Consider the following 16028-nt stretch of genomic DNA (forward strand, 5'->3'; position numbering starts at 1 on the left):
ATGCCTATAAAACTCTCAGGGTTGAAACAACAGAATCTCTAACCTCAAGTGATTTGTAATATGGTAGGAAGAAACACAATTGGGTAGTAAAAAATAACCTACTTTTACTTTAGATTTAATGGTACATTAGTATTTGTAACATATTCCTAATTAAATAACTGTATATATTAAATACATTACCCAAGTGTTAGTGCTTGTTTTCTTTGAACACTTCAGCATGATGTGATTGCATATGGTTACAAAAATTCACGAAAGTGCCCAGAGGGTAAAGGGTGAGAATGACAACTATTGAACTTTTAAAGTAACATCTCAAATGTGCTTTCATTGCTGTGGAAAGTTATGACAACCACTCCAGATACAGAGATAATTATATATTGATATAAAATTATTCTAAAGACTTTATTTCAATACTTATAAAATATTTGGTTTCAATTATTCATCTTAAAACTATAAGAGAATAGTTTTTGAAGGAACTACTGCTTATCTGTATGCTTATCTGAATATGTGGATAAATCATATTGCTTATACATACGAATCATATTGATAAACTTCAAAAAGCCTAACTATTTAATCATAGCACTAATCTTCATGAGGGGCTTCCCTGGTAAAGATTCTCAGTTGGTAAAGAATCCATGCAGGAGACCCAGATTCGATCCCTGGGTGGGAAAGATCCCCTGGAGAAGGAAATGGCAACCCATTCCAGTATTCTTGCCTGGAAAATCCCATGGACAGAGGAGCCTGGCAGGCTACAGTCCATGGGGTCGTAGAGTCGGACACGACAGAGACTAAACCACCAAGCTTCATGAAGGGGAAACATTAAAGGCATTGTTCCTGCTCACAAAGGAGTTTAGAACTTACTTGGGAAGACCAAAGGGCAATAATCATTCTTCAGTAATTTTGAATAAGTGCTAAACTGTGGTGTTGGCTTAGAATTTAAGCAAAAATTTTTGTAGAAGTGAGACTTTGACTTGGAATTTGAGAAATAAGTAGGTAAATATTTTATTTCTGAAAAATACTAATTATTAACACCACATTTATTACTATATATAAATAAATTTTCTAGATTTTCCTATGTATAAGTATGTTTTCCCACAAAAAACAACGTTTTTGTAGATACTTTGAAAAGAGATACTTTTAGCACCTTAAATCACAGGACAATAATGAGAAAGTTTTTGAAGTATATAATCAAATAATTTCTTCTTGAATACTAAATCCTGGTGGGATTTTGTTGCCATAGCTACAGAAGAAACTAATTATATCAGTTCTGCATTTCTCATAGTATTCTAGCAGTTATGTTGTAACCTCTATAGTATTAAATAAATATCGGTAGATATGAATATAATTCTATTATTAGTCACTAATTTCCAGTCTAGTGAAAAGTGTTTTGTCTCCCTAACCAATTTATGTATTAGAAAATATTCAATGCTACTGAATAAAACATTATATTGGTAATTGGTTATTTTTTAGTGGAGGGAGAAGTTACTGATTTTTGTCTACATCTAAACAACTTACCAGATTCTTTTTCTTCTAAGACAGTTTTAGTAGTTTTTTTTTTACTTTTCTATATTTATATGTTTATTATTTCATTTCTTGTTTTACTAAATTAGCTTGAATCTATAAAACAAATCAGAATAATAATAGAAAAAATGAACATGTGTTTCTTCTTCCTGACTTTAATGGGAATGGCTTTACCTTTCTACTATTCAGTGTTATATTTGTTGTGATTTTTGTTATTGTTAATATTTATTATCTATAATTAGTTTTCATCTAATCCTATTTTACATAAGATGTTTACTTGGATTGACTGATGAATTTTATCAGATGTCTTTCCAGAACCTATTGATATAACAGTTAAGTTTTATCTTTTGATAAAATTTGATTTAATGAACATCAATACATATCCTGGTATTGAGGTTTGTTAGTTTAAGTGAGTTTAGGCAGCCAAACTCCATCTAAATCCAACAAAGATATACTTAATTATTTTTTCTCTTCCATGCTTATGAAAGAAAAAATACTAATGATCTCCTTTTGGGTTTATAAAGCAAACTCACAAGTATTTATATTTTTCTGAAAATGCTGTTTCAATTTAAATATTACTATCATGGGAACACATTATTAAATGAAAAAACTAATAAGAATTATAGACGTTTAGAAACTAAAGATTGCATTCACAGGAAGTAGCATCAATCTGTAAGGTACAGACTTCTTTTTAGAAATGGTAGTTGCAAATACATTTATATCATGAAGAATATTATTTGCTTTTCTGTGTCTGTATCTTGTCAAGTCTTATTTTGTAAGCAGAAGTGCCCTCAGTGTCAAGGCTGAGGCCTGGAGAACTTTAAGTTCAGGGAGAGAAAAGAGTGAAATATGTTAGTAACAAATGAAATATGAGGTACATGTACATACTTAAAGTTCTGTAATACACATTATTTAATCATGGTTTATCATTATTTAGTAAACATTCCTGGACTGGATTTACTAGTATCTTATTAGTATTTGTTGACTATATACAGTTTCTCCATCTTTGGCTACAAAGAATATAATCAATCTGATTTCGGTGTTGACCATCTGGTGATGTCCATGTGTAGAGTCTTCTCTTGTGTTGTTGGAAGAGGGTGTTTGTTATGACCAGTGCATTTTCTTGGCAAAACTCTATTAGTCTTTGCCCTGCTTCATTCCGTATTCCAAGGACAAATTTGCCTGTTACACCAGGTGTTTCTTGACTTCCTACTTTTGCATTCCAGTCCCCTATAATGAAAAGGACATCTTTTGGGTGTTAGTTCTAAAAGGTCTTGTAGGTCTTCATAGAACTGTTCAATTTCAGCTTCTTCAGCGTTACTGGTTGGGGCATAGACTTGGATTACTGTGATATTGAATGGTTTGCCTTGGAAACAAACAGAGGTCATTCTGTCGTTTTTGAGATAAGGCAGAGGAACCAGAGATCAAATTGCCAACATCCGCTGGATCATGGAAAAAGCAAGAGAGTTCCAGAAAAACATCTGTTTCTGCTTTATTGACTATGCCAAAGCCTTTGACTGTGTGGATCACAATAAACTGTGGAAAATTCTGACAGAGATAGGAATACCAGACCACCTGACCTACCTCTTGAGAAATCTGTATGCAGGTCAGGAAGCAACAGTTAGAACTGAACATGGAACAACAGACTGGTTCCAAAGAGGAAAAGGAGTACGTCAAGGCTGTATATAGTCACCCTGCTTATTTAACTTATATGCAGAGTACATCATGAGAAACACTGGACTGGAAGAAACAAGCTGGAATCAAGATTGCAGGGAGAAATATCAATAACCTCAGATATGCAGATGACACCACCCTTACGGCAGAAAGTGAAGAGGAACTAAAAAGCCTCTTGATGAAAGTGAAAGTGGAGAGTGAAAAAGTTGGCTTAAAGCTCAACATTCAGAAAACGAAGATCATGGCATCTGGTCCCATCACTTCATGGGAAATAGATGGGGAAACAGTGGAAACAGTGTCAGACTTTATTTTTGGGGGCTCCAAAATCACTGCAGATGGTGATTGCAGCCATGAAATTAAAAGATGCTTACTCCTTGGAAGGAAACTTATGACCAACCTAGACAGCATATTGAAAAGCAGAGACATTACTTTGCCAACCAAAGGTCTGTCTAGTGAAGGCTATGGTTTTTCCTGTGGTCATGTATGGATGTGAGAGTTGGACTGTGAAGAAGGCTGAGCGCCGAAGAATTGATGCTTTTGACCTGTGGTGTTGGAGAAGACTCTTGAGAGTCCCTTGGACTGCAAGGAGATCCAACCAGTCCATTCTGAAGGAGATCAGCCCTGGGATTTCTTTGGAAGAAATGATGCTGAAGCTGAAACTCCAGTACTTTGGCCACCTCATGCGAAGAGTTGACTCATTGGAAAAGACTCTGATGCTGGGAGGGATTGAGGGCAGGAGGAAAAGGGGATGACAGAGGATGAGATGACTGGATGGCATCACTGACTCGATGGACATGAGTCCGAGTGAACTCTGGGAGTTGGTGATGGACCGGGAGGCCTGGCGTGCTGTCATTCATGGGGTCGCAAAGAGTCAAAGACAACTGAGCGACTGAACTGAACTATTAGTCTTTGTGCCTGTATTCTTAAGTACTTACTTTATAATGCTTAAAACAATCTAAAATCATGTATACTGTAGTATGTAATGTGTTTCCTGTGAAATCACTATGACAGATTTTTTTTCCTCACTTGTGACCTTTGTAGTAGTCCATCTCTCTTTCTGTTCCTGGAGATAGGCAGCAACTGATTTGCTTTTAAGTCATTAGGGATTGTTTGAACATTATAGAAATAATTCCTCCCTTTCTTTCTTTGGCTGTCTGTCTCTCTCTCCTTTCTCTCTCTGAATCCATATACCCAATGTGTTTAACACATTGAAAGATGATTTGGGCAGCTGGGGCAAAGTTTAGGATTGAATTAATGACAGGCACATAAAAACTTAGAAAATGCAAATTAAAAAATGTAACATCAGGGGATAAAACATTTGTGAGGCAAAATAAGAGAGCAGTATTAATAGAGTGTTAACACTGACTGCTATGATTTGTTGAGAAGATGGAGATGTGGCAAGGGTGTTTGTATGTGTAATGAAGAGGTGGGAGAGAAGAATTTTTTGGGGAAGTCAGTTAATAGCAATATAAAAATGTCATTTTCAGACACATTAGGTAAATGCCAAAATAAATAGCAAAAAAGATTAAAAAGTGGTTGCCTCTAGAAAGCAGGAAATGGGCAAAGGAAGGGGACAGATTATTTCTAATTTTCATGATATGTCCTATAGAATTATCTGACATTTTAAAATTATGTGCATGATTGAGTTTGATAAAAATAAAGCTAAAATGATGAAGAAAGAATATACAGATGTAAGATTTTAATGTTAAAAATCATATTTCTATTCTATGCACTTCCAAATATCTTATAAAATGGGGGTATATTTGGGATTTATCTTTATTTTTCTTGGTTATATACCCAGGAGGGAAATCCCTGGGTTATAGGGTAACTCTGTTTCACATTTTGAGGAAAAATGAGTTATTTGTCTTTTATTACTGAGTTGTAAGAGTTCCTTATTTTTTTCTATATAAATTCCTTATTAGATATGATTTACAAATATTTTCTCCCTTTATGGTTTTTTTTTTTTTTACTTGATAGTTTCCTCTATAGTATAAAAGTTTTTAATTCTCACAAGGGTCAATTTATGTTTTTAATTTTATTGCTTTTGGTGTCATATTTAAGAAACCATTGCCTAATCCTAAGTCACTAAGATTTAAAAACATGTACTTTCTTCTAAAATTTGTATAGTTTTGCCTCTTACATTTAGGTCTATGATCCATTTTGAGTTATTTGTATATATGAGTCCAACTTGATTATTTCGCATGTAGATATCAGTTATTGCAGTGTCATTTGTTGAAAGACTGTTCATTTCTCATTGAATTGTCTTAGCACCCTTGTCAGTAATCAATTAACTGAAAATGTGAACATTTATTTCTGGGATCTAAATGCTGTTCCACTGATCTAAGTGTTTATCCTTATGCCAGTAACTTATTGTCTTGATTATTGTAGATTCACATAAGTTTTAAAAATGGAATATATGAGTGTTCCAACTTTGTTCATCTTTTTTTTTTTAATTAATTTTATTTTATTTTTAAACTTTACATAATTGTATTAGTTTTGCCAAATATCAAAATGAATCCACCACAGGTATACATGCGTTCCCCATCCTGAGCCCTCCTCCCTCCTCCCTCCCCATACCATCCCTCTGGGTCGTCCCAGTGCACTAGATCACTTTGATATTCTGGGTCTCTTGAGTACTCATATGAATCTTAGGATCAACTTGTCAAATTTTTGCAAAGAAGAAACAAACCAGATTTTTTTTAGGGGTTGCATTGAATCTGAAGATCAGTCTGGGGAGTATTATCACCTAAACAATCTTAAGTATTTTAATACATGTATATGAGAAGCTTTCCCTTTATTTAGGTCTTCTTTAACTTTTTTCAACAATGTTTTATAGTTTTTAGCATGTAAGCTTTATGCTTCTTTTGTTCATTACTGAGTACTTTATTCCTTTGGTTGCTATTGTAAATGAAATTGTTCTCTTAAGTTTGCTTTGGGATAGGGTATCACTAGTATATATAGAAATATAATTTGTACATTAATTTTACAATCTTGCCTAATTTCTTTTTAGTTCTAATAATTTTTTTGTTATTTCTTAGGTTTATATGCACAAGGTCATGTCATTAGCACATAGTTTTAGTTATTTCTTAAAAAGTCTGGATGTCTTTTTTTTCCCCCCTCACCTAATTGTCCTGGAAAGGATGTAGAAGTGGCAAGAGTGGACACACTTGTTTCATTCCTGACCTTAGGGAGAAACCATTCATTCTTTAACTGATTAGTATGACATTAGCTGAGGGTTTATTGTACATGCCATTTATCAGATTGAAAAAGTTCTCTACGGTTCATTTGTTGAATGTTTTTTAATATGAGTGGGTGTGGATTTTTTGAAATAATTTTTCTCCATCTATTGAGGTGACCATGTGATTTTTGTACATGTTCTATTGAGATAGTTCACTTACTCAGTTGTGTCTGACTCTGCGACCTCATGGACTGCAGCATGCCAGGCTTCCCTGTCCTTCACCATCTTCCAGAGTTTTCTCAAACTCATGTCCATTGAGTCAGTGATGCCATCCAACCATCTCATGCTCAGTCAGCCTCTTCTCTTCCTGCCTTCAATCTTTCCCAGCATTCATGTCTTTTCCAGTGAGTTGGCTCTTCACATCAGGTGGCCAAAATATTGGAGCTTTAGCATCAGTCCTTCCAATGAATATTCAGGGTTGATTTCCTTCAGGATTGACTGATTTGATCTCCTTGCAGTCCAAGGGACTCTCAAGAGTCTTCTCCAGCACCACAGTTTGAAATCATAAATTCTTTGGCATTCAGCCTTCTTTATGGGCCAACTCTCACATCCATACATGACTACTGGAAAAACCATAGCTTTGAATATACAGACCTTTGTTGGCAAAGTGATGTTTCTGTTTTTTCAATATGCTCTCTAGGTTTGTCATGGCTTTTCTTCCAAGGAGCAAGTATAGTTTAATTTTGTGGCTACAGTCACTGTCCACAGTGATATTGGACCCCAGGAAAATAAAGTCTGTCACTGTTTCCACCTTTTCCCCATCTATTTGCCATGAAATAGAAAATGATCATTTTCTGAAGATTGGGTTTTAAGCCAGCTTTTTCACTGTGCTCTTTCAGCTTTATCAAGAGGCTCTTTAATTCCTCTTCCCTTTCTGCCATTAGGGTGTGTCATCTGCATATCTGAAGTTATTGGTATTTCTCCCATCAATCTAATTGATGTGCATCATCTAGCTGGGTGTTTTGCATGATGTACTCTGCATATAAGTTAAATAAGCAGGGTGACAGTGTACAGCCTTGACATACTCCTTTCCCAATTTGGAACCAGTCTGTTTTTCCATGTCTAGTTCTAACTGTTGCTTCTATACATGCATACAGGTTTTTTAGGAGGCAGGATAAGGTGGTCTGGTGTTCCCATCTCTTGAAGAATTTTCCACAGTTTGTTGTGATCTACACAGTCAAATGCTTTAGTGTAGTCAGTGAAGCAGAAGTAGGTGATTTTCTGAAATTTCCTTGCTTTTTCAGTGATCCAACAGATGTTGACAATTTGATCTCTGTTTCCTTGGCTTTTTCTAAATCCACCTTGTACATCTGGAAGTTCTCAGTTCACATACTTTTGAAGCCTAGTTTGAAGGATTTTGAGCATTACCTTGATAGCATGTAAGTTGAGTGCAACTGTGTGGTAGTTTGAACATTCTTTGGCATTGCCCTTCTTTGGGATTGGAATGAAAACTGACCTGTTCCAGTCCTGTGGCCACTGCTGAGTTTTCCAAATTTGCTGGCGTATTGAGTGCAGCACTTTAACAACATCCTTTTTGGGGATTTGAAAGAGCTCAGCTGGAATTCCATCACTTTCACTAGCTTTGTTTGTTGGGCTTCATAAGGCCCACTTGACTTCACACTCCAGGATGTCTGGCTCTAGGTGAGTGATCACACCATTGTTGTTATCTGGGTCATTAAGACATTTTTTGTACAGTTCTTCTGTGTTTTCTTGCCACCTCTTCTTAATATCTTCTGCTTCTGTTAGGTTCGTATCATTTCTGTCCTTTATTGTGCCCATCTTTACATGGAATGTTCACTTGGTATCTCTAATTTTCTTGAAGAGATCTCTAGTCTTTCCCATGCTAATGTTTTCCTCTACCTTTTTCCATTATTCACTTAAGAAGGCTTTCTGATCTCTCTTGCTATTCTTTGGAACTCGGTATTCAGATGTGTATATATATCCTTTTCTCCTTTGCCTTTCATTTATCTTGTTTTCTCAGCTGTTTGTAAGGCTTCCTCAGACAGCCATTTCGCCTTGTTGAATTTCTTTTTCTTGAATTTGGTTTTGGTCACCACATTCTGTACAATGTTATGAACCTCTGTCCGTAGTTTTTAAGGCACTCTGTCTATTAGATCTAATCTCTTGAATCTATTTGTTACTTCCAATGTATAATCATAAGGGATTTGATTTAAGTTGTACCTGAATGATCTAGTGGTTTTCCCTACTTTCTTCAATTTAAGTATGAATTTGGCAATAAGGAGCTCATGATCTGAGCCACAGTCAGCTCCTGGTCTTGTTTTTGCTTACTGTATAGAGCTTCTCCATCTTTGCCTGAAAAAATATAATCAGTGTGATTTTGGCATTGACCATCTGGTGAAATCTATGTGTAGTATTGTCTCTTGTGCTGTTGAAAGAAGGTGTTTGCTATGACCAGTGTGTTCTCTTGGCAAAATTCTGTTAAGCTTTGCCCTGCTTCGTTTTGTAATCCAAGGCCAAACTTGCCTGTTACTCCAGGTATCTCTTGACTTATGCTTTTGCATCCAGTCCCCTATAATGAAAAGGACGTCTTTTTTTGGTATTTGTTCTAGAAGGTCTTGTAGGTCTTCATAGAACCATTCTACTTCTTGTTTTCAGGCATTAGTGCTCGGGGGCATAGGCTTGGATTACTGTGATGATGAATGGTTTGCCTTGAAAATGAACCCAGGTCATTTTGTCATTTTTGAGATTGCACTCAAGTACTGAATTTTGGACTCTTGTTGACTATGGGGGCTACTCCATTTCTTCTAAGGGATTCTTGCCCACAGTAGTAGATACAATGGTCATCTGAATTGAATTCACCCATACCCATCCATTTTAGTTCAGTAATTCCTAAAATGTTGATGTTTACTCTTGCAATCTCCTGTTTGACCACTTCCAGTTTACCTTGATTCATGGCTCTAACATTCCAGATTCCTATACAGTGTTGTTTTTTACAGCATTGGAGTTTACTTTCACCACCAGACATGTCCACAACTGGATGGTGTTTTTGTTTTGGCTCAGCCTCTTCATTCCTTCTGGAGCTATTTCTCTGCTGTTTTTCAGTAGCATATTGGACACCTACTGACCTGGGGGTTTCATCTTTCAGTGTCAGATCTTTTTGCCTTTTCATACTGTTCATGGGATTCTTATGGCAAGAATGCGGAAGTATTTTTCCTTCTCTAGTGGACCACGTTTTGTCAGAACTCTCCACCATGACCCATCTATCTTGGATGACCCTGCATGGCATTGCTCATAGCCTCATTGAGTTACACTGATCCTTGTCATGATTTTTCTTAGTTTTCTGTGATTGTGGTTTTCATTCTGTCTGCCCTCTGATGGATGAGGATAAGAAGCTTGTGTAAGCTTTCTGATGGGAGAGACTGGCTATCAGGAAAAGTGGGTCTTGGTCTGGTGGGCAGGGCCATGCTCAGTAAATCTTCCACTTTTCTGCTGATGAGTGGCTTGCTAATATTTTGGGGAGGGAATTTTATATCCATATTAATTAATAATTAGTGGTCTTTAGTTTTCTTTTCTTGTGATGACTTAGTTTCCAGGATCAGGGTAATATTGGCCATAAAATGAATTGGGAAGTATACCTACCTCTTGTTTTTTTTTTTTTTTGAGAGAAACTATATTCTGATTATTGTTATCCACATTGATCTGCATGAGAATTTAGAGTATCTTCCTCTTGACAATTTTGTTTATAAGTCAAAACAAAGACAATTGAGAACGAAGAGGGAAACACCTCAGTTAAGGATCATGAATAGAAAGTGGGTTTTGTTGCTAAGTATATTTTTTGCCAATTTAGTTGAGAATTCTTTGGAGATTATAGAACAATAGTTCGTTGGTTAAAGACATTGTGGTATATTCATACTATAATGAGCTCTACAATCTTTAAATAGGTTGAAGAACATCTAAACGTATTGTTTTGTGGAAATATTTCCATAATATGCTATTAAGTAAGAAAAATACAGATTTGGTTATATATTAATATGCTTTTGCATATATGTTCTTACATGCGTTAAAGGAAAATGAGGAATTATGCAATGAACTCTACTTTGTTTTATCTGGGGAATGAATTTTAGATAAACTACATGCTATCTTTAATCTTTTCATCTTTGAATATTTACAAAAGCAATATATTATAAAAATATTTCCATTAAAAGTAGTTTTTGGACCACTAAATATTTGACTGAACAAGATATAGAATCTCTTTTTTCCTGACTTATGTGGGTTGTCTATTTTTTTTAAAGGTTCTAGCATATTTCGTTTTGAAATTAATTAATCTAATATTGCATATTCCTTTTTTACATGTTAGTCTTATCTCTTTTGTCATATTATGAGCTCTTTATATTTTTCTTTTCTTTCTTTCCCATTGTGATATTATGAAACCTTTCAAACATACAGTGGAGTTGAAAGAATTATACTGGAATACTCATATTATTTATATGCTATACCATTTTATGAGTTTTGACTAAAGTATACACATGTAAAATTCAAACCTTATCAGAATATAGAATATTACCTTCACTTAGTAAAGTTCCTTTATGCTCTTTCTAGTCAGTTCTCCTCAAGTCAACCACTTGTCAAACCAAGTGATCAAAGTCAAAACCAGTTCTGATTTTTTTCACCATAGGTTAGTTTTGCTTGTTTATATTATATTTGTAATCATACTATACCTACTCTTTTGTGTATTGCTTCCTTTACTTAGCATAATGTTCTTGAGAATCATCCATGTTTTCGTTTCTGTCATTAGTTTTTATTATTTAATTGTTGAGTTATTCTATTGTATGCATATACCACAGTTTTGATGTTTGCTTCTCTTGTTTGTCATTTGAGTTTTTTCTAGGTTGTTAAAGCTGTTAGGGGTGTACTTACACCAATTAATATGTGGACATATTCTTGTTATTTTCTTGGTTACATACATAGGAGTGAACTTTCTAGGTCATAGGACAGGTATATGTTTAGTTTTTAAAGAACTGCAACATGTTTTTCCAAAGTGTTTGTGATTTAACACTCCTGCCAACAACACTTGGTGGTCTTTTTTATAAAACTAAATAATTATTTTAGTCATTCTGCTGGTTGGATAGTGGTATCTTGTTGTGACTTTAATTTTTATTTCCCTGATGACTATTTTCAGTATTTTCTCTTTCAGACAGTTCGGCATGGTTTTCCTTATCAGCCCACCACATTAGCCTTTGATCCAGTTCAGAAAATCTTGGCTATTGGGACGAGAACTGGTGCTATACGAATGTATCCTTAATTTTTGGTTCATTATTTACTATATTAATGCCAATTAAATTTCCTTAAATATTCAGGTAAGTGAAATATTTATGACCAAATAAATTTTATTGTTTCTTTAGACATGAGTAACCCATGTCATCAAATTAATTGGTATATTTTTAATGTTTGTGAGATAAGTATTCATGTCCCTTTTAAAATCCTTGATATTGGTGATTTGTGTTTTGTGTTTTTTCCCTGGTTAGTCTAGCTAGAAGCTTATTAACTGTACTGATTTTCATAAGAAGCAATTTTTGGTTTTATTGTTTTTCTGTATTATTTTCCTATATTTTATTTCATTGATTCCTGATTTGGTCTTTTTTATTTCCTTTCTATTGATTAATCTTGGGTTTCATTTTATCTTCTTCTTCTGGTGTTCTAAGGTGAAAACTGAGGTCATGGATTTGAGAAATTTCTTCTTTTCTAATATATGCCTGTAGAGTTATAAATATCCTCCCAGATTTTGTTTTAGTGTCATCCCAGTTTTGTAAATAAACTTTTAAGATAATTATAGACTTGTGCAGTTTTTAAGAAGTAATATAGAAGAATCCCATGTACTTTTTATCCGATTTCCCCCAATAGAAATATCTTAAACTATTAGTATACTACTGCTGTTGCTGCTAAGTCGCTTCAGTCGTGTCCGACTCTGTGCGACCCCATAGACGGCAGCCCACCAGACTCCCCCGTCCCTGGGATTCTCCACACAAGAACACTGGAGTGGGTTGCCATTTCCTTCTCCAGTGCATGAGAGTGAAAAGGGAAAATGAAGTCACTTAGTCATGTCCGACTCTTAGCGACCTCATGGACTGCAGCCTATCAGGCTCCTCCGTCCATGGGATTTTCCAGGCAAGAGTATACTACTACAACCAGGAAATTGATATACTCAAGGTAAAGAGCATTTCTATCACTGCAGAGATTTCTCATGTTGCCCTTTTAGAGCCGCATCCTTACCCTCCAGTTCCCTCAGCCTCATCTTTGACTCCTGACAATCACTTGTTTGTTCTTTGTTTCAATAATTTTGTCACTTTAAAAATGTTATATAAATGAAATCATACTGTATGTAACCTTTTGAGGTTTGCTTTTTTCACTCAGCATAATTCTCTGAAGACTCATTGAAGTTGTTGTATGTATTAATAGTTGAATTTTTTTTATTGTTGAGTAATGTTCCATGGTAGGGATGTACCACAGCTTGTTTAACCTTTCACTTGCTGAAGGATATCTGGATTTTCAGTTTCTGATTATGATTAAAGCAGCTATGAACATTTGTGTACATATTTTTGTGTGAACATAAATTTTCATTTCTCTTGTATAAATGTCCGGGAGAGCAGCTGCAGGGGTTGTGCAATAGTTGCATGTTTAGTTTTATGAGAAAATCCCAAACTGTTGTCCAGAGTGGTCATAACATTTTTATTCCCACCAGTAGTATATGAGTGATTCTGTATCTCTATATCATTACCAGCATTTAGTGTTACTGTAGCCATTCTGATCATTTTCTGGTGATGTCTCATTATGGTATTCTTGTATATTTTAGATACTAATCTTTTGTCAGATATATGATTTGCAATTATTTTCTTCAGTCTTTTTCTTTTGTTTGTTATTTTATTTTTAAACATTTAAAAAAATTTAAGTAGTTAATTTGTAATGTATTAGTTTCTGACATACAGTAAAATGATTCATATATATATATATATCTTTTCTATTCTTATCCATTATAGTTTATTACAAGATATTGTATATAGTTTCCTATGCTGTATGGTAGGACCCTGTTGTTTATCTGTTTTATATATACTAGTTTGTATCTGCTAATCATAAACTCCTAATTTATTGTTCCCCTGTCTATCCCTTTTAGTAACCATGTTTCGTTTCTATGACTGTCAGCCTGTTTCTGTTTTGTAAGTAAGTTCGTTTGTATCATATTTTAGATTCCACATATAAATGGTGTAATATTATATTTATCTTCTTCCAGTCTTCAGCTTATCTTTTCACCCACTTAATCGGACTTTTAGAGTCCAGTTTATCAGTTTCTCCTTTATAGATTGTGCTGCTTTGATATCACCTTTTAGAACTCTTTGTCTCACTTTGTATCTTATTTTCTTTTTTTTCCCTAAATTATAGTTATACATTTTATATTTAAATACAGATTCCTTTTTGAGTGAACTTTCTATTTGTATTGTCTTGTTTGCTTTTCATAGTAGGGTAGTACTGGATTCATAAAATGAACTGAGAAAGGTTCTCTCTACATCTGTTTTCTGGAATATTTTGTATAAAATTAGTGTTAATTCTTTCAATGTTTGTAAGTATTTTCTAATGGAGACTATGAGATTTTATATCACAGATTCACTTTTTAAAATTAGTTATAGGACTACTTTAGCATTCTATTTTATTTGGATAGTTTGTAGTCTGTCTTACTAGTGGTTTATAAATTTTTATTGTTTTTTTTTTTGAGGAACTAGCTTTTGTTTAATTGCTTTTGTTTTATTCTTTCCATTTTATCCTGAATTATCTTTAGTATTTCTTTGAGCTTATTTTGCTATTTTTTCCTAGTTTTTTGAAGTGGGAGCATGTTATTGATTTGAGAATTTTCATTCTCTTTTCTAAGGTGTACATTTAGTGTTATTAATTATCCTCCCAGCACAGTCTTAACTATTTCCACACGTTTTGATATGTGTGTTTGAATTTTCAGTCAGTCATATGTAGTTTTAAAAATTGTCTTTGAGACTTCTTTGAATCATCAATTACTTAGAAGTATTTTAGTTAAGTGGCAAGTGTTTAGAAATCAAAAACGAGAAAATTTCCAGCTTTGACTCCATTATGATCAGAAAACACACACTTTATGATTTTAATTCTTTTAAATTTGTTGAGATTTGTTCTGTGGCCTAGGATATGATCTTTCTTGGTAGATACTCTATAGACTATGGAAGAACATGTGCATTCTTTTCCTTCTGAGTGGAATGCTTTATATTTGTCAACTAAATACTGGTTGATTGTGTTGTTGAGTTCTATATTCTTGCTAATTTTTGTCTGGTAATTCTTGTCAAATCCCTAGAGTAGAGTGAGTTAGGAACTCCAACTCTAATTATGGATATAATTAGAAATCTCTTTCTAGCGTCATTAGTTTTGGCTTTCTGTATTTTTAGGGTCTGTGGTTTGGTATGCACACATTTAGAATTGTTATACCTTCCATGGATTGACCCCTTTATCATTATGTAATGTTTTTACTTATCTCCAGTAATTTTCTTTGCTCTGAAATTGACCTTATGTGATGTTAGCATAGCTACTCATACTTTTTAAAAACAAATTAATGTTTACATGTTATAGCTATTTCTATCCTTTTACTGTAAACTTATGTCATTGTATTTGAAGTGAGTTTATTGTATATAGAATATTGTTTGATTATTTTCTTTCCTTTTTATTGAGATATAATGGACATAAAATGTTATCTTAGGTTCATGTATACAACATAATTATTCAGTATCTCTATATATTGTGAAATGATCACCACAATAAGTCTAGTTAATGTGTCACCACACATAGTTACAAAAACTTTTTTTCTTCTGATGAGAATTTTAGAGATCTACCCTCTTAGCAGCTTTCAAATACACAGTAGAGTAATATTAACTATAATCACCATGCTGTGCATTACATCCTCAGATCTTATTTTATAATGAAAGTTTGACCTTTGGAGCGCCTTCATCGATTCTGCCCACCCCACACCTCTGAACTTGGCAACCACCAATCTGTTCCCTGTTTCTATGTGTTCAGTATTTTTGTTTGTTTGTTTTAGATTTCTGTTTTTTAGTGCGAGTGTGTAGTATTTGTCTTTCTCTGACTTGTTTCAATCAGCATAATGCCTTTGATGTCCATACATGCTGTCACAAATGGCTAGATTTCATTCTTTTAATATGGTTGAGTACCATTCTGTTTTATGTCTATGTATATCATATTTTCTTTATCCACTCATCCATCAGTGGACAGTTAGGTTGTTTCTATGTCTAGGCTATTGTAAAATAATTCTGGAGTAAATATGAAGGTACAGATATCTTTTTGAGTTAGATTTTCATTTCCTTCTGATAAATACCCAGAAGTAGAATTGTTGGATTGGGTGGTAGTTCTATTTTATTTTATTATCTTTTAAAAATATTTAAAATTTTGTATTGCAGTATAGTTGATTAACAATGATGTGTTAGTTTCAAGTGTACAGCAAAGTGATTCAGTTCTACACATATACGTATCTGTTCTTTATCAAATTCTTTTCCTATTTAGGTTATTGAAGCATACTGAGCCAAATTCTCTGTGCTATACAGTAGGTCCTTGTTGG

The 16028-nt window shown here is 34.1% G+C and overlaps 1 protein-coding gene across 9 annotated transcripts in view; it reads left to right on the top strand.

The window, feature by feature from the left end:
- STXBP5L (syntaxin binding protein 5L) overlaps positions 1-16028 on the top strand; it is a 327745-nt gene that overhangs the window by 39619 nt on the left and 272098 nt on the right. For all 9 annotated transcript variants that reach the window (XM_059885478.1, XM_059885476.1, XM_059885483.1 and 6 more), the window contains one exon: positions 11586-11683. In XM_059885478.1, the coding sequence (XP_059741461.1) occupies positions 11586-11683 (98 nt within the window). The remainder of the gene's footprint in view (positions 1-11585; positions 11684-16028) is intronic.

Source organism: Bos taurus, chromosome 1, assembly GCF_002263795.3.
Source record: "Bos taurus isolate L1 Dominette 01449 registration number 42190680 breed Hereford chromosome 1, ARS-UCD2.0, whole genome shotgun sequence".
Classification (NCBI taxonomy): Eukaryota; Metazoa; Chordata; class Mammalia; order Artiodactyla; family Bovidae; genus Bos; species Bos taurus.